Genomic DNA, 19,398 nt, shown 5'->3' with positions numbered 1-19,398 from the left:
CGGAACCCCCCGGCTCCACCAGAGCGGCCGCTGGGGATCGGGCATGCCCTTTGAGTAGGGTGGCACCCTGGCACTGCTGGTGCCACTTGGGCATCCTGGTACTGCCAGCACCAGCCTGTCATTCTGGCAATGCCGCCTGGGTGCCAGCCCGACACTGCCAAGGTGCCCAGGTGCCACTTCCAGGTAGCATGGCACTGCCAAGTTGGCATTTTTCACATGGCAGCTATCAGGCCGGGGTTGCCCTGTGCGACTGTTGGAGAGGGGAGAGGGGGCCCCCGGAACCCCCTCATAGTGAGTTTGAGCTTGGAGGGGTTGGGGTTTGCCTTGGGGGATCCAGAAATAGGGACACCATTTAAAAGCCCCAGATCTAACCCAAGTGACGTTTGAAAGCGTGTGTTTCTCGGCGCTGCGAACGAAGGTAAAAACACGGCTAAATGCGCTCGCTATGGGATTTTGTTCATGATGGATAAGTCAGGTGAAACCTGGCTTGAATTCCTAACTTGACTATCAGGCCAGTAAATCTCGTGAGGGACCCCTTGCGAGATTTACCACACTCAAGGTGCCTCGCTTGATCTACCTGGATCTCAATGGGTGGAATCCTGATTTACATATTTAACTGTGCAATTAAGTTCACCTAAATATGTTCGTGCTGGAATCTCCAAAAGCGCAGGAGTGCCCATGCACAGGAGAACTCGTCATGGCACCATTTAGCACTGGTCCACACAAACATGGATCAGGCATAATGGCACCTCAGGTGGTCACCCAGGAGATTGGAGGCTCCCGACTGGTTGGGCCGTGGGCATGGTGATTCCCTGGCACTCCTTATGCCACCCGTGAATCTTGGCACTGCCAGCCTGTCAACCTGGCAGTGCCACCTGGACAACCTGGCAGTGTTACCCTGGACAAGGTGTCCAGGTGCCACTGCCAGGGTGCCAGGCTGGCTCTGTCAAGGTGCCCGGTGGCAGATTGCCCATTCCAGGGATCTGACCCAGGTGGGTGCCCTGTCCTTATCAGGTGAGCTCGAGGAGCCCCTAATCAGTAAGTTGGGGGGTTCCAGACCCACATTAGATGGTCGAGAGATTGGGATGGCATTTAAAATGGTGGCCTGATCTCTTCCCGTACTGGCGTGCTGAGCTCATCAGTGCACGAAATGAAGGTAACTGCAGTCTTGGTGAGGCTTTGCTCACCAAGGCCCGAAAGAAAAGAGAGTCCTGTAGTGGAGTCGTTCAGCACCGAAAAACACCCCACTGAATACACCCGAAATGGGACTTTTTTTTCTTCCTATTAGATCGTGCCTATAAGCTAGTGAACATTTTTCATTATCTTGACAAAAAGACTTCTTGCTTAGGACTAGCACAGTTGCAAATAGTTCTCTTCCAATTAATTCCTCGGAGTTAACGCAATACTTTCCACCCAACTTGTATCTCTTCCTGAGACACTCCTCACCGCACTCGAAGCTGAGTTGCCCAGTAGCACTGCTGAACTGATCACTTTACTGAGTTCTCTAACTGACTATTCAGACACTAGGCCCCAATAGCCTGATAATATTTTCTTCTCAGGGTGCTGAAAATCCCTGTCTTCACTCTCTGACACATACATAAGAACTAGAAGCAGGAGTAGGCCATCTGGCCCCTCGAGCCTGCTCCACCATTCAATGAGACCATGGCTGATCTTTTGTGGACTCAGCTCCACTTTCCGGCCTGAACACCATGATCCTTAATCCCTTTATTCTTCAAAAAACTATCTATCTTTATCTTAAAAACATTTAATGAAGCAGCCTCTACTGCTACACTGGGCAAGGAATTCCATAGATTCACAATCCTTTGGGTGAAGAAGTTCCTCCTAAACTCAGTCCTAAATCTACTTCCCCTTATTTTGAGGCTATGCCCCCTAGTTCTGCTTTCACCGCCAGTGGAAACAACCTGCCCGCATCTATCCTATCTATTCCCTTCATAATTTTATATGTTTCTATAAGATCCCCCCTCATCCTTCTAAATTCCAAAGAGTACAATCCCAGTCTACTCAACCTCTCCTCGTAATCCAACCCTTTCAGCTCTGGGATTAACCTAGTGAATCTCCTCTGCACACCCTCCAGCGCCAGTATGTCCTTTCTCAAGTAAGGAGACCAAAACTGAACACAATACCCCAGGTGTGGCCTCACTAACACCTTATTAAATTGCAGCATAACCTCCCTCATTTTAAACTCCATCCCTCTAGCAATGAAGGACAAAATTCCATTTGCCTTCTTAATCACCTGTTGCACCTGTAAACCAACTTTTTGCGACTCATGCACTAGCACACCCAGGTCTCTCTGCACAGCATCATGCTTTAATATTTTATCATTTAAATATTAATCCCGTTTGCCGTTATTCCTACCAAAATGGATAACCTCACATTTGTCAACATTGTCTTCCATCTGCCAGACCCTAGCCCATTCACTTAACCTATCCAAATCCCTCTGCAGATTTCCCGTATCCTCTGCACTTTTCGCTTTACCACTCACCTTAGTGTCATCTGCAAACTTGGACACATTGTCCTTGGTCCCCAACTCCAAATCATCTACGTAAATTGTGAACAATTGTGGGCCCAACACTGATCCCTGAGGGACACCACTAGCTACTGATTGCCAACCAGAAAAACACCCATTAATCCCCACTCTTTGCTTTCTATTAATTAACCGAGCCTCTATCCATGCGACTACTTTACCCTTAATGCCAGGTATCTTTATCTTATGAAGCAACCTTTTGTGTGGCACCTTGTCAAAGGCTTTCTGGAAATCCAGATATACCACATTCATTGGCTCCCCATTATCTACTGCACTGGTAATGTCCTCAAAATATTCCACCAAATCAGTTAGGCACGACCTGCCCTTTGTGAATCCATGCTGTGTCTGCCCAATGGGGCAATTTTTATCCAGATGCCTCGCTATTTCTTCCTTGATGATAGATTCCAGCATCTTCCCTACTACTGAAGTTAAGCTCACTGGCCTGTAATTACCTGCTCTCTGCCTACCTCCTCTTTTAAACAATGGTGTCACGTTTGCTCATTTCCAATCCACCGGGACCACCCAGAGTCTAGTGAATTTTGGTAAATTATCACTAGTGCATTTGCAATTTCCCTAGCCATCTCTTTTCGCACTCTGGGATGCATTCCATCAGGGCCAGGAGACTTGTCTACCTTTAGCCCCATTAGCTTGCCCATCACTACCTCCTTAGTGATAACAATCCTCTCAAGGTCCTCACCTGTCATAGCCTCATTTCTATCAGTCACTGGCATGTTATTTGTGTCTTAAACTGTGAAGACCGACCCAAAAAACCTGTTCAGTTCCTCAGCCATTTCCTCATGTCCCATTATTAAAACTTCCTTCTCATCCTCTAAAGGACCAATATTTACCCTAGCCACTCTTTTTTGTTTTATATATTTGTAAAAACGTTTACTGTCTGTTTTTATATTCTGAGCAAGTTTACTCTCATACTCTATCTTACTCTTCTTTATAGCTTTTTTAGTAGCTTTCTGTTGCCCCTTAAAGATTTCCCAGTCCTCTAGTCTCCCACCAATCTTTCCCACTTTATATGCTTTTTCCTTCAATTTCATACTCGCCCTTATTTCCTTAGATATCCACAGTCGATTTTCTCTCTTTCTACCATCCTTCCTTTTTGTTGGTATAAACCTTTGCTGAGCACTGTGAAAAATCGCTCGGAAGGTTCTCCACTGTTCCTCAACTGTTCCACCATAAAATCTTTGCTCCCAGTCTACCTTAGCTAGTTCTTCTCTCATCCCATTGTAATCTCCTTTGTTTAAGCACAAAACACTAGTATTTGATTTCACCTTCTCAACCTCCATCTGTATTTAAAATTCCACCATATTGTGATCCCTCCTTCCGAGAGGATCCCTAACTATGAGATCATTAATCAATCCTGTCTCATTACACAGGACCCGATCTAGGACCGTTGTTCCCTCGTAGGTTCCATTACATCCTGTTCTAGGAAACTATCGCGGATATATTCTATAAACTCTCCCTCAAGGCTGCCTTGACCGACCTGGTTTAACCAATCGACATGTAGATTAAAATACCCCATGATAACTGCTGTACAATTTCTACATGCATCAGTTATTTCTTTGCTTATTGCCTGCCCCACCATAATGTTACTATTTGGTGGCCTATAGACTAATGTTCTCTCCTTTCTGTCTTTTTCCTGTGTCTGTGTACCTGCATCATTGCTGCTTAGCAACGGTAATGTTTTTTTCTACTTTATATTTTCCTCCCGACAATCACTCATCTATTAAAATATTTCTTAACCTTCGGGTGCTATAAAACCTCATTAAAAATGTATATCTAACAAACAAACCCAAAAGCTTTGAGATTTCAGTCAGGAGTTCATCCAGACTTCCAGGGTCACAAACAAAACCAAAATAAAACTGGACCCTTTTTTACCTTACTTAACACAAATGTTAAGCGAACGGGGCCCGGAGTATTTCCAGGGGGGCTGCTGCCAACGGCCCCCGACCGGCGTGGCGTGATCCCCGCCCCCGCCCGAAAACCGGCGCCGGAGAGTACGGCAGCCAGCGTCAGAGCTGCGGGGTGGGATTCACGCCACCCCCCCCCCCCCTCCCCCCAGGGATTCTCCGACCCAGGGGTCAGAGAACAACCACCCTCTATCTTAATTTTAAAAGCTGTTTCCAGACTACTTCATAACTTAAAAGAGATAATTGCTTTCCACAAGGAATTCAAACATGCTGTTTGAAAAGGGAAACAAGAGTATCAATGACAAGTTTTATACCAGTTAGAGTGCCGTGTGCTGGGCCACACCTTTGAAAAGGGGTTTCTGGTTTTAAGTGGATTTTGTTACTGAATGGGAATAGTTAAAGGGGAATTTATTACCTGATTGTGTCGGCTCTTTATATTTGTGCATAGTACAAAGAACATACAGCACAGAAGAAGGCCATTCTGCCCATCGAGTCTGCACGGACCCACTTAAGCCCTCACTTCCACCCTATCCCCGTAACCCAATAACCCCTCCTAACTTTTTTGGTCACTAAGGGCAATTTATCATGGCCAATCCACCGAACCTGCATGTCTTTGGACTGTTGATAAAATTCTCACAAGGCTAAATCGCTGGCTTATAAAGCAGACCAAGCAGGCCAGCAGCACGGTTCGATTCCCGTACCAGCCTCCCCGGACAGGCGCCGGAATGTGGTGACTAGGGGCTTTTCACAGTAACTTCATTGAAGCCTACTCGTGACAATAAGCGATTTTCATTTTCATTATAAAAATGTTAACTAAATTTGTAGAATAAAGCTTGTTTTTTGATTAAAAGCGTCTAAGAACTCTGTTGAATAACACTGAAAGGCAGGCTCTTGTGCTCATTGTAATCAAAATCAATAAACAGTTACAGGTCAGGGAAACTCCAGAATATACTTTGGTGTTTTCAAAACCCTAGCCCAAACATTTGCGAGTTTGTGTGATACACAATAAATAACAATCTGATCAGGATAGCAAATGTCACGCAGAATAGCTTTGATGCACTCTATGGGGTGATTTTCTGGCCGTTTTCCAACCGGAACAAATCCCACTATGTCAGGAAAATTCCAGGAGAGGCCAAAAACAGGTTTTGCGCCGGGTGCCAAATGGTTTGTGAACTTCCTGGGAACCTTCCCGTTCCCAGTAAGGGCGAGAAGCTGATTAGCATGCATTTGCATGCATCATCATCTGATTAGAGAATTTAACGTCAGATCTTCCAGCCCCCCGGAATGTTCCTGCACCCACCACCCCCCACCCCCCACCCCACCACCAATGGGAAGTCACCCGGGTACAAAGCCTATGATCTTCCCTGGGATGAGGGGCGTGGTGGATCGGTGAAGCCTTGAAGCCCATTTCCTTTCATGTTGACAGCACAGTTGCAGCCTGTCTGTCCTTAAATCGTCCCACAGGACAGAGCCATTCTGCAGCTTGTCGATTTGCGAAGCATTTCACACTCCTTAAAGTTTCAATAGGCTCTGTGGTCTCACTCTGACAGTATGCCTGCTTTTTCTTCCTTCATACTTGTTTGTTTATATTCTATTTTGCACCCCATTAACTTTTACCAGCCTCTGCAGTTTAGCCAGCTGTTGTCTGCTTCCGAGGACCTAGCAGGTTGTATGTTTACAATGCATTTCACACCTCAGTAACTCTCGAGAGCTTCCTTGATTGCACACCTGAGGCCTGGCTGAACTCTTTTTTTCCAATGCCATGAAAACAAAAAATACGGGACAATCTCAGCAGGCCTGACAGCATCTGTGGGGAGAGAAGGGAGCTAACGTTTCGCGTCTGGATGGCTCTTTGTCAAAGCTAGAAAGAACTGGAAATGCGGTCAGATTTATACTGTGGTGGGTGGGGGGAGCGATGGGTGGGGCTGGGTAGGAGGAGGTGATAAGTGGCGATTGACAAAGATGTTGTGGACAGAGAGACAAAGGGGATGTAAATGGCGGTGATTAAGGCTAAGAAGGGTGCTGCTGATAGTGGCACATTAAGCCATTAGAATATGTGAATGGCAGAACAAAGATTAGCACTGTGTCATAGGGCAACTGGGAACATTTGGCCCAAGTGGAGTGGGGGGGGAGGGGGAACAATGCTGAGGGAAAAACATATCAATGGAAGATCCTTTTAACTTTCTTTCAATGGTTATATTTTCATTCTTCATTTTGACAGAGTTATGTTGCTTGCTTGAGAGCCTTTCTTTTCCATTTAAGCAGCTGTCAAACATTAGGGTGCAAGGGTTTTTAAATGGTGACCTTCTCTCAGCCACAGTTGAACTTTCAGGCTGAACTGAGCCGAGCAAAATATCCCAGATTTTGGCTCCCAAGTGTTTTGGGCGATGACGGCTCCTGATTTGGATGGAAGGGGGAACCCCAGGTCAGGAGACACCTGGGGATTCCTGCTCTACGTGTTTCACATGCGGCTTCATTTATTGCACTAAGTGTGAGAAGATTGTACTGGTTTTCATGCCCGAAATGGCACTTTGCCATTTCTTGAGAAAATTCTGCCCTATTTCTCCATAAAGCTTGGAAGGTTACACAAGCGATATTTTCCACTAACAGGTTGCTGCCATCAATCCAAAAAGATGTTCCACCTCCCACACAAGTGAGCATTGTTGTGTATGAACTTTAGTGTTGGTGCAATGCCACATACCTAGGTCATGTATCCTGATTGAACCAAACAGCATGTTATTTTGGTTGTTAGTAACAGGCAGAGTCCAGACCGTACTCAACCAGCCTGCACTGATTGCTGCTTTCTCCATGGCAATGCCTCAGCCAACCAGGGATGACTTGCCAACCAATCAACACCATTTTTCCTGGAGTATAAATTTTTGTGATCATTTGAAATTCTGCATTCTTGTATTTGTCCTGATAAGTACAAGATTAAAAGCTTCAGCAACATTAATTTTCTTCGACTGGAATAATGATGGAGTATAAGGGCATTAAAGCAGAAGAGTTTCTGAAGCGTGTTCAAGAAAATGTTCTTGACCAGTACATTTCAACCCAACAGGAAGGAGCTGTTGCTGGATCTGGTGGATCTGGGTCTGAACTGGATTTGGGAACTGTGATTATATTATCATAAGGTTAAGATTAGTTATGTAAAATATAAGGGGAAATCAAGAGTAAAAATATTTAGTTGGAAGGGGGTCAATTTCAGTTGGTTGAGATAGGACCAGTCCAAGGTAAATGGGAATCTAAAACTGGAAGCAAAACTGTAACAGAACAATTGGTTGCCATTAGAGGGGAGGTTATTGGGTACAGGCAAGATACATACCCATCAGGGATAAAAATAGGTCAAGCAAATCCATAACGCCCTGGATGACGAAAAGAGACAGGGTTATCTGGTATGGGGGAGCCAGCATGGAAATAACCTTTAGAAGCAGGACATTTATTCCATTGAATCTCGTAGGTTTATAAAGATCAAACCTTTGGAGGACATGTTTTACTGTTTCAGGCCTGATCTGGTTTTAGTCGATTCGGTTTGATCTGCTTTGATGCATCAGGGTGCTTTTCATTGAAGTATTTTGAATAGTATATTAGTTAGCCACTAAAGATTTATCGATTTGAAGATGGGCACATTGCTCCTTAGAATTTGCCTCACGTTACACAGCTTTGGCTGGATTAGTTATCTCCAGAAATAAGAGATAGTTAAGTCAGCATTCCTATTGGAAACGTGGTGGGAATTAATCAATGTATTCAAAATAATGAAGCTCTCATAATTTGGAATAGACACAAACTATTGAATGAAGACACTGACAGATAACTTATTATATCAGCTTTCAAGAATTTTGAGCATTTTCTTCATGCACTTAATTGTTGAAAATCATTGTACACGAGTGGTTGATGCCACTCAGTAGCTTGACTCAAAGTGGCTGGCTGTTGATATTCCAGATGCTGAAACCAGAGTTCATTATTATTCTATACCTTTTGTCTTTATCAGACTCTGTTTACTGTAAGCTGAATAACATGTTATGTTTATTATATCACAGATGCACCATGGTAATTGTCTGCTTTCTTAGAAAGAAGAAATATTGCAGAAGTGATATGTCTTTGAAGGAATATGACTAATTTTGTTGTATTGGAATTCAATTTATAATATTGCAGCTCTGTATCCAATGCCCTGGCAATTGAAAACATTTTAAGAACATTCAAGGTTCAAAATTACTTTACTCCATTTCTCAGTCTCTCATTTGCACTCCCAGTGAAAGAGATTCCCCAGTCAAATCATAACCTCACAATTTCAGGGTTCTGTTGTTTAAGTTAATTCTAGATGTTTTCTGTTGCTTTCTGCCTGACCCCATTTCCAAGACTACCTTTCTGTAGTAACAGGTGCATTGGGATCTCTGTTGCGTAGATCCCGCCAGCTGTTCTGTAGCATAAAACATGTTATTGTCAGCCACGGCTCAATTGGAAACACTCAGGGGTCTATGTCACAAGGTTCCGGGTTTGAGTCCCATGTCAGCATAGAATTCAAGGCAATACTGTGAAAGTGCTCCACTGTAGCTGGGAATGAAATCCTGTCAGCTCTCTCTCAGAGACCTTCTGGATTAGTGTACTTATCGTAGATTGCCAAAGAAGTGGCATCATACCGTCTTAAATAAAAGCAGGTGTAAATAAATTGCACTAAATCGTGATTACAGCATTTTCCAGCTTCGAAAATGAAATGCTAAATATTCTGAATATGTTTTGAATGCACACATTTGAGAGCCTCAATGGCTTGCATGATTCAGATCATTTGTTGCCCACATGGATGGATGAACAAGTTAGCAACAACGCGATTCATCGAGGTCCTCCAAGAATCACTTATACATGCATTTTGTTGATGTATTACACGCTTTCTATCAACTCAAGGGGTGGGAGCTGGGCTGTTAACTTCCCTTTATTAGATTTTCATAACCTTCAGCTATCTAACTTTGAACCGCTCCAAGAGATGACAAGAAGCCTGATACAATATTTTAGGTAATGTTATCAATGGATATCAGGTAAATGGATCAGCCAGGATCTAATTGAATGATGGAGGAGACTTGGCAGGCTACCCCTGTTCTAATATGACCCTACATTTTACCATGACCGTACTTATTTACTATCTGTGAGGTAAGTCAGCAATAAGCATGTCCTCGGTTCGGTTGAAGGATGAAATAGCGGTTTCAAATATTCAGTCAGCACAGATTTACAAATGGTTGTGTTAAAGCTGGGAAGAACAGGACTGAACTCAACGCAACCTGGAAGGATTCGTCAGGCCGTCACGTTTTTACATGCAGCACTGCCACAAATTATAAAAATATCTTTGGGAAGAAGAAAATTACATTGATCCAAATGATATTTGACATTATTTACTTCAGCAGAAAGCTGCAGCTTCAGAGTCAAAAAGCAGAGGACTGTCCTGATATTATTGGACTATATCAGCATCGCATTGCAATTTGAAAGGAAGAGGCTGGTGATTTAGCTGACACTGTGAATTTTTATTGTTAAACTGTCAGTTGCACTTGAGAATAAGGCAGAAAGGGAAACTTAATACTTCCATTCAAGAACCATTGACCACTTTCAAGTAAATACGCTTGCTTTGATCCAAAGCTTTTCAATTATTTGTATCGTAGGATTTGCAGATTGCAGTTTTCTCCAGAAGTAATGCCTTCCATTCTCCTGGGTCTATATTTTATTAATACAAAGCTTCAGCAATGTCTGACCAACACATGGGGCACGATTTACGGGCCTTTTCTCGCCCGACTTGGTGACGTGGCGAGGGCGTTGAATCACACGAGGTGCTTCTTGCGAGATTATTGAGATTCATCCTAGGTAGGGTGCCATTTCAGAGAGTCCGTGCAGACCCGATGGGCCGAATGGTCTCCTTCTGCACTGTGGGGTCATGCGTGCGGCGGGTGACATTGCCCGTGTGTGAGGAGTGTGGTTGACCCTTCAAGCTCACTTTTAGATTGGGACAGCCTTACAAAAATGGCAGCCCGATCTCTGACGAGCCGGTCTCACCGGTGAGTTCAACTCCCCATTGCTGAAAACATTTCTAAATGTGGGCTGGACCGGGCAGAAACTCCCCAAGGCCCAAAAAATGTATAAGGGCTGGATTCTCCAGTCTGCCAGCTGCGTGTTTCTCGGCCACACAATGTTCCCTGGCAGCTGGATTCTATTTTCCCACTGGTTGTCAATGAGATTTCCCATGGTAATTACCCCACACTGCCACAAAACCCACTGATGGGGCTGAGATGCCGGCAGGAAAATTGAATCGCAAATACCGACTTAAGCGTGGTTGAATAGCAGTGTGGGTCTCACCCAAAAAGCTGGCGAGAAACCCCGGCCAAACGTAACCGAAATTACACTTAGAAATGTTTTGGTTGAATCACACCCATAATTGTTCATATTTGAAAATACTGGTTTCACAGGTATTTTTTCTAGCCTGATCGAATGGCATATGTGCAATTTTAAAGTGCTGGGGAGGATTACACAACCAGTTTACAGGGGGGCCGGGAGGAGGAGGGGGGGGGGGGGGGGGGTGGTTCGGCTCCTAAACCCGCTGGCAAAGCTGGGATGCAGAGACTGGGGCACCTTTTTAAAGGGCGGCCTGATCCCAATTTGAAATTAAAGACCCCCCCCCCTCCTCTCCCGTCGATGGTCATTGGGACCCCTGGTAGACAAGGAGGACACTAACACAGCGGCTCAACCTCCACTGCACAACTTAATAATTGGGTCAACCCCACAACCCCGGCACCACGCAAGCATCAGGGTGACCTGGCACCCCACCCTCATCTTTACCGACATCGGGGCACCCCTTCCACCCTCCACCCCCCGTTCTATGTGTCCACTACCACCACCATGCAGGCACAACCACCCCCCTCCATCATTGAACCCCCTCCCACAAAATGGGAACCCCCCCACAATGGTGGTCCATAGAGGCCCTGCCCTGGCACTGCCCGCTGGTTCCAGGGGGCAGTGCTCAGCCATGTCCCTCACCACCTGTGGGCATACTCACCTCCACACCCCCAGCATGGTCATCACAATCGGTGTCCGTTTTTGGAAACCTGTAGTGATTCCCGTCAGCATGGCATCACGCTGGCGGGGGAGAGCATCTGACATTGTCTGAAGATACAGCGCCAAGCTATTTAATTACATTTAAATATGTTCTAATTTATTAAAATCAGGTTCTCACCCAAGGACCCGAGAAGAGCATGATCAGAAATCTCATTGTCGCAAATCCCATTAGGTCCCTCTCGAGTGAGTTATCGACCATAATGGGATTTGCAACAACAGCAAACAGGCCCCAAAAATCTCACCCTTTGTGTGCAAGTGTGAAATCTTCTTTCCAGATAGTTTAATCAAATATTTTTGTCCATAAGTGATAAAATGAATAATAAATTGTTGATTTAATAAAATTAGGATGTAAGATAACCGCAATGCAATGTACTGCTCTTGAATAAAACTTGTTAAACATTGCAGCTTCATCTGTAAATCCTGCATATTACCTTTCCCAATTATTGATTTCACAGAATCATTGAACTAGAGTGCAGAAGGAGGCCATTTCTGTGGTAATTGCACCTTTCACATAATGTTACCACTTATTTTTTGAAAGCTGATCTGGCTCACCAACACCAACAATTTACTTGAAGGATCAGAGTTACGACAGGCTCCTCGGAATTGATTTCTCCGTCATCTGACAAAATCCTCCACTGAGGTCCCAGTTTAACCTGAGACCTCAGCAAAGAGCAGTGATGAACAGGAGTCAAGGTCAGAAAAGGCTCATCAAGGTACGCTTTAAAATACTTTTTTTTTTAAAAAGCCTTCTTGTGGGCCAGGAGAGCAGGATTGTAACTCTGAATTCTGCAAATAAACCTCAAGCTTTTCCTACCCTGGCCTTTACCAACCCTCAATTGGAGTTCTCCTCCTTGAAGACATATCTGCTCCTACAGGTCGTTGCTCAGACAGTAACAATGTCCTGCCTCTCAATTTTAACAGTTAATTTTATGATCCTTTTCATCAAAAAGTGAGAATGAAGTGATTGTGCAGCATGTTAAAGAGGCACAGGCATTGAAATCGGTCGAGTCTGTTTGACAGGTATGTGATTCACTTTGCTACATTAGGAGTTAAAACCAAGCACACAGTTTCATTTTAAGACAAATAGGTTTGCCACTAATTCTGATTGAAGGTTAATGAAACATGTTGGCGTCATAGACATGATCAGTTAACATTCAGGGGTAGCACGGTGGCACAGTGGTTAGCATTGCTGCCTCACGGCACCGAGGTCCCAGGTTCGATCCCGGCTCTGGGTCACTGTCCATGTGGAGTTTGCACATTCTCCCCGCGTTTGCGTGGGTTTCGCCCCCACAACCCAAAGATGTTCAGGGTAGGTGGAGTGGCCACGCTAAATTGCCCCTTAATTGGAAAAAATGATTTGGGTACTCTAAATGTATTTTTTTCAGTCAGACAGATTCAGCCTTGGAAACATTTTTAAAGAATAGTCGAGCCAGGGCACGAGCATGAACATTCCATTTTTTTTTGTTGCAACTTCACTGTGGCTGAAAATGGCATTGCTATTTTCCAGCTCAGTCAAATAGATTTCCCGATTTTTACTATCTCCCCAAAATATAGGGCGCAATCTAACAAAAAATAAAATCAGAGTCCGTTCTAGGTGGAATTAGCCGGGACGTTCCTGGTGCCCATTAACGGCACTCCGTTGCTATTTCGGGCCCCGGCAGGGAGTGCCCACCAGTTAGATTTGCGAGAGGTAATGCCCATCGGTGAGGTCTCCCCTGGACCTATGGGCTGCATCCCACTGGAATCAGGACGAGACGCAGCCAGTAAATCACGCCCATAGTATTTGCATGTCCATGGTTGCTAGTTGGCTGTTAGTGGGGGCAAAACTTTGAGGACATCAGGTGAACAGAGTAAGAATTGCTCGAATTACTATTTATTCTCTCTTCAAACCGGTCGCCAGGGCAGTCAATAGCAAACCTTTCCTCTTCAGGCCACTAATACATTGTAAACCGAAGAGAACCACACCAACGGTACAGATTAATAATGATTTGGGGGTTTAAGGATAATGCTAAGAATTTGTGAAAAAGATACAGATATGAAATTTCTTGTTGTAGTTTTAATTATTCCACCACACTGGTTAAGATTTTTAAACAGCATTTGATTTTCACTGATAAAAATTAAAGCACCACTTCCTACATTCACAGAGAGAAGTCTTACAACACGAGGTCATTCACCTGAGGGAGGAACAGTGGTCCGAAAGCTAGTGATTCGAAACAAACCTGTTGGACTTTAACCTGGTGTTGTAAGACTTCTTACTGTGCTCACCCCAGACCAATGCCGGCATCTCACGTCATACATTCACAGGAGGTATTGCAAATCTTAGGTAGGACACAACTGGATCCTCATTAATGGTATTAAAAAAAAGAAAGGTTTGCATTTATATCATGGTTTTCACAGACTCATGGCATGCTAAAGCACATTAAAACCAATTCATTATTTTTGATGTGTAGTGATTGTTGTAATGTAAGAAACCCAGCAGCCAATGCATGCAAAGCAAGTTCCCACAGACAGCAATATGATAATGGTCAGATAATCTGTTTTAGCAATGTTGGCTGAGAGATAAATATGGTCCATAATTCCTCGGTCTTCTTCGAAATTAATATTCTGGCTGTGGCACAGTTGGCCTTCAGGCTCAACCTTACACTCCATGTCAAAAATGTATATTTTAGCAGTTAAACCTTCATGAATTCTGTTTTAAAAAATGTGACAAACTTACCTTAATTTTGCTTGTTTTCCCTCCTGGATATTCCTTCTCATCGAGTGCTAACCATCGCTGCATAAACTTCATAACAACTGGATCATCATAATCAACAATTTGAAATCCAGACACATTTGCTCCACCATATTGAATTTTTGACAAATCTCCATCTGTAAAGCCCTGCAGCAGATAATAAGAGAAGCTCTGTCAATGTAATCATTGTTAACATATGCAGGGTCAGCATTCCTAACTCAAAGTGCTGATTGTTAGAATTTTGGAAATAATGGGCGGGGTTCTCTGATCCTGAGGCTAAGTGTCGACGCCGTCGGAAACGCCGTTGTGTTTCTCGACGGTGTCAACGCGGCCCCAGGATCAGCAATTCTGGCCCCTACCGGGGGCCAGCTTGGCGCTGGAGCGGTTCACACCGCTCAGGGGTTCACGCCGCTCGAATGGGCGTCAGGGGATGCACGCATGCGCAGTCCCACCGGCGCAATTTCCGCGCATGCGCGGTGTCTCCCTTGTCCGCGCTGGGCCCGACCCAACATGGCGGCAGGAGTACAGGCGACGGCACGGAAGAAAGGAGGCCGGGAGACAGAGAGGCCGGCCCGCCGATCGGTGGGTCCCGATCACAGGCCAGGCCACATCGGAGGCCCCTGAACGGGGTCAGACTCCCCCCCCCCCCCCCCCCCTCCCCCCACAGGCCGCCCCACGACTCTTCAGCGTCGAGTTCCCACCGGCTGAGAGCAGGTTAGAATGGTGCCAGCGGGACTCGGCATTTCCACGACGGCCACTCGGCCCATCCCGGCCCGAGAATCAGCAGGCCGGCCGCGTAGAGCGCGGCGGCGTGGCGCGATTAGCGCCGGTCACGGGGATTCTCCGGCCTGAGTGAATCCCAGCCAATGACTTTTAAAAAGAAAATGTGCAGATAACAGATGGGATTCTCTGGCCACCCAGCCGCGTGTTTCTCAACAGTGGGAGGCGGCACACCATTGTTGGCGGCGGGATTGTCTGCTCCCGCCGCTGTCAATGGGAATTCCTACTGAAGACACCCCATGCCACCAGGAAACCCGCCAATGAATGGCTGGAGAATTCCAGCAACATATTTGTGAATTTCACAGAGACAAATTACTTTGGATGAGCAGATAATATTGCTGAAGGATAAACTGGGATCTGCAACCTGGTTGTGACGGCTAGCTGTTAATTTAGTCTGCAACTTTAAGATAATTGCTGAGAAGTGATTTAAATAGGCAAAGCCAGATTACTATCAAAGCTCAGAGGGAAAGCAAAGGACAATTGTTAGCTGTGTGCAGATCTCAATGACCGGGTCAATAAGTGACTCCTTTTAAAAAAATGTTTTGCCTCTGTAATGTGTTCAACACTTTGAATTGTGACGGATCATAACAACCAGGAAAAAAAACACTGAATGTTTAATTTCTTTTTGGACAGTTTCCCTAATTCTTTTCCAGTCCAGCTGACATTTCTAAACAGCAACTTCTGTCAACTAACATAAACTAAAGGTCACTCCTGACAATCACAGGGGTATTTCAAGATTTCAGAATGACATTCACAAACACTATTAATGTTCTGATCACAGCACTGTTGGCTTCGCAGTCTCTACCTTTCATCCGTGTCACTCTACGGTAGTTTAGCAATTGCATTTTTGTAAATTTGAAATATGAAATACATGTATAAGAGGTATTTTCAAAGTGCTGAGCTGATTTATTTTAAATAATCAATTAATATTTCCAAAATTTGAAGGAACAAAGTGCTATATTTTCCTTTCTTTATTTTGAATGACAGTTAACTATCTCAACCTGCTTGTACCTTGCAAATTATTTGTTGACAGATGTCAGAATGTATCTTTAACCCAGTTCTCTCTACCTCATGTTAATATAGCCAGGGTGAAAGATGGAGTAGTATACATCTGCCATTACACAAAGGGGAAAGCAGCCTACGGTCATCTGGGGCTGTGGTGACTTTACCTTACCTTAATGAGTTAACCAGAATGAGGCTGCCAATGGGTTGGGACATGAGGTGCATGGGAATGGTTGTGCATCAGCAATGATCTGGGCTAACAATTCAGAGGTCTTGGCGCAAATCTAATCTTGGCAGCAGGTGGGGTTTAATTCAATTAATTAATGTAAGATAAAAGGCGAGAGCAGCATTTTCCCCACCCTGAGGTGGTAGTGGGAGCACAGGCACAATACATGCTAACACAATAGCAGGTAGCCATGTGTGGAGACAGCCCCGTGGCAAGCTGACATTTGGGTTGGCTGCCTGCCAATTTAAATCAATAAAGCCACAATTAGGGATGATTATTTGCACTCACTCTCAATCATCAGCAAAGTGATGGCAGATGTTGCTGATGGGGCCTATCAAGCAACACTTACACAGGGCTAACCAGCTCCGTTTAGGTTCTGCTGGGGCCACTCGACTTCAGGCCTCATTATAAGCCTTGGTCCAAACGTGGACAAAAGAGGTGAATTCCAGAGGTGAGAATAGAGTGACTGCCCTTGACATCAAGGCAGCATTTCACCAAGTGTGGCATCAAGGGGTCGGAGCAAAGTTGAAGTCAAGGGGAATCAGGGGGAAAATTTTCCACTCATTGAAGTCATATGTAGCACAAAAGAAGACGGTGATGGTTGTTGAAAGCCAATTGTTCCTCAGTGTTCCTCAGGCAGTGTCCTACCATCTACACATACGTCATCAATGGCCATCAATCCATCATATATCAGAAATGTGGAAGTTTGCTGATGATTGTACAGTGTTAAGTACCATTTTAGGACACACTCCTCAGATACTGAAGCAGGAGTATGTGCAGCTGCAACAACAAGCTTGACACTATCTTGGACAAAGCAGCTCGCTTGATTGGCACCACATCCACCACCTTCAACATTCAGTCCCTCCACCACCATTGAAGCATAGTAGCAACAGCATGTACCATCTACAAGATACACTGCAGAAACTCACCAAACCTCCTGAGACAGCACCTTCAAACCCATGGCCATTACCATTTAGGACATGGGCAACAGATAGATGAGAACACAACTCACTGGAAGTCCCCCTAAATGCCACGCACCATTTTGACTTGGAAGTATATCACCGCTCCCTCTCCAACAGCACTGTGGGTATACCTGCACCACACGGATTACAGCGACTCAAGAATCTGACTCACTACCGCCATCTTACAACAATTATAGATTGACAATAAATAATGCCCTTACGAGTGACACCAATATCCTATTCATTAATTAATAAAGTGCAGTCATGAAGTTGTTCAGAAAGAAACAGTAATAACTCAGAATGTGCAAAGTTGGGAATTGCAAAGTGAAGGATAATAAAATTTGAGTATGGCTGAAAAAAGAGACATGCAGTTGAATCTTTTCATCTTGTACTCATCAGGACAGACACAAGAATGCAAAGTTTCAAAGGGAGCAATAATTTATACTGCATATGAAAAGAGTACTAATTAGTTGGCAGGTCAGCTTTGATTAATCAACACCTTAACATGGGGAGTGTATCATGAAGCAATTGGCCCACACCTAGGTTTAATTTTTAAAAAAAGGCATAATGCCTGTACATGTTCTGTCTGTTCATGCCTGCCGAGGGCAGGTCCTTGTGTATGAGTATATGTAACTTCGAACAAGTGTAGGTGAGTCACATTGCAATAACCTTAAATTGTTCATGAGAGTAATTCTCAGTGCATTCATTATTGTTCAGTATGTGCTGTCCAATTGCAGAATCACATCTAATGTTAGAAAATATGCGTGGAATTTTTCCTTTCTTGCATAGGATGCAAGCTTGTCAGTTGCACAATCAGATCTTCTCGCCATATTGTGCAGCAATCTGTGCAAAAGAAAATGAAGATGTGGCCCACAGTGTCAGGTGGATTTGCGGGGCTGGAAAAAGCCAACACCAGGAATCCCGAGATCGGGGTGCCTGAGGAACAACTACCCCCCCCCCCCCCCCTTCCCCACGCTCCCCACCCCACAGATACGGGGAACGCCCACCAGATAAGAGGAACACCCCCACAATGGATCTCCCCAGAGGGCCCCCTCCCCGGCCAGGGTACCAATGGGCAGTGCTGGGGAACAATGCCTGGGTACTGCGTGGTGCATATCCCTCTACCCCACCAGTGGCTATACTTCCATGTCCGTCCCCTGTGCATTCCATCTGCCTGATTCCCGTTTTTAAACACCTGTTGTAAACCTTTAATGAGGTTTGCAACCATTCTGGGGTGGGGGAGGGGGGGGGGGGGGGGGGGGGTGGAGAACACCTGAAATTGAGAGCTTGTTGGTGAGAGTCTTATTTTCTGACTCTTGTGGGATTCTGCACCCACGCTGCTCTTCGCACTGACATCGCCATTTGTGCCGCAGTGAACGCGGGTGCAAAATCCCAGGCCTTCTTCAGAGTTTTGCAATTAAGAGCTAGTCAGGTCAGTACTCTTCCTGTTGCAAAAAGCCACAGGGATGTGCTGCTTGATACGATCGGCTAACCGTTGGGATGCATGGCATCACACCAGCACTGAAATTCATAAACCACATCACTCAACTGTGTGGTTGGAAGATCACCTTTGTGGCTTGATGGCAGCATCCCGTGAGTGGGATATACCACTTGTGTTGCTACTGTATAGGAGCGACGTGAATCGACTGGTTTCACTTGTTGCTCAAATTCTTGAGTTACTTTTTTTTAAAGACAATTTTATTGAGGTATTTTTGGCCTATAAAACAATGACATTATATAGTACTGTGCAAAAGGAAAAGCAAGTAATGCATAGTACAAACCGTTCTCGCAAGGACCTGCCTAAACCACCCCCTACTCTACACTACCCTAGCCCCCCCCCCCTCCCCCTCCCCCCGCTGATGATTAATTATCCGCGAAGAAGTCAATGAATGGCTGCCACCTCCGGGCGAACCCCGATAGTGAACCTCTCAAGGCGAACTTAACCTTTTCTAAACCGAGAAAGCTCGCAATGTCCGATAGCCATGCTTCGGTCTTCGGGGGGCTTTGAGTCTCACCATGCCAACAGTATTTGTCGCCGGGCTATCAGGGAAGCAAAGGCCAAGACGTCGGTCTCCTTCTCCTCCTGGACTCCCGGGTCCTCCAACACCTCAAGGATTGCGACCTCAGGACGACACCCCAAA

General features: G+C 45.1%; 1 protein-coding gene across 6 annotated transcripts in view; it reads right to left on the bottom strand.

The window, feature by feature from the left end:
• Positions 1-19,398, bottom strand: part of gria2b (glutamate receptor, ionotropic, AMPA 2b) — a 180,697-nt gene that overhangs the window by 54,455 nt on the left and 106,844 nt on the right. For all 6 annotated transcript variants that reach the window (XR_005460078.1, XM_038792299.1, XM_038792298.1 and 3 more), the window contains one exon: positions 14,273-14,434. Coding sequence is in view for 5 of the 6 variants with exons in the window: in XM_038792299.1 (XP_038648227.1) it covers positions 14,273-14,434 (162 nt within the window). In the remaining variant the exon portion in view is untranslated. The remainder of the gene's footprint in view (positions 1-14,272; positions 14,435-19,398) is intronic.

Source organism: Scyliorhinus canicula, chromosome 3 (assembly GCF_902713615.1).
Source record: "Scyliorhinus canicula chromosome 3, sScyCan1.1, whole genome shotgun sequence".
NCBI lineage: Eukaryota > Metazoa > Chordata > Chondrichthyes > Carcharhiniformes > Scyliorhinidae > Scyliorhinus > Scyliorhinus canicula.
Note: the sequence above shows the minus strand (reverse complement) of the source record. Positions and strands in the feature narration are given on the sequence as shown.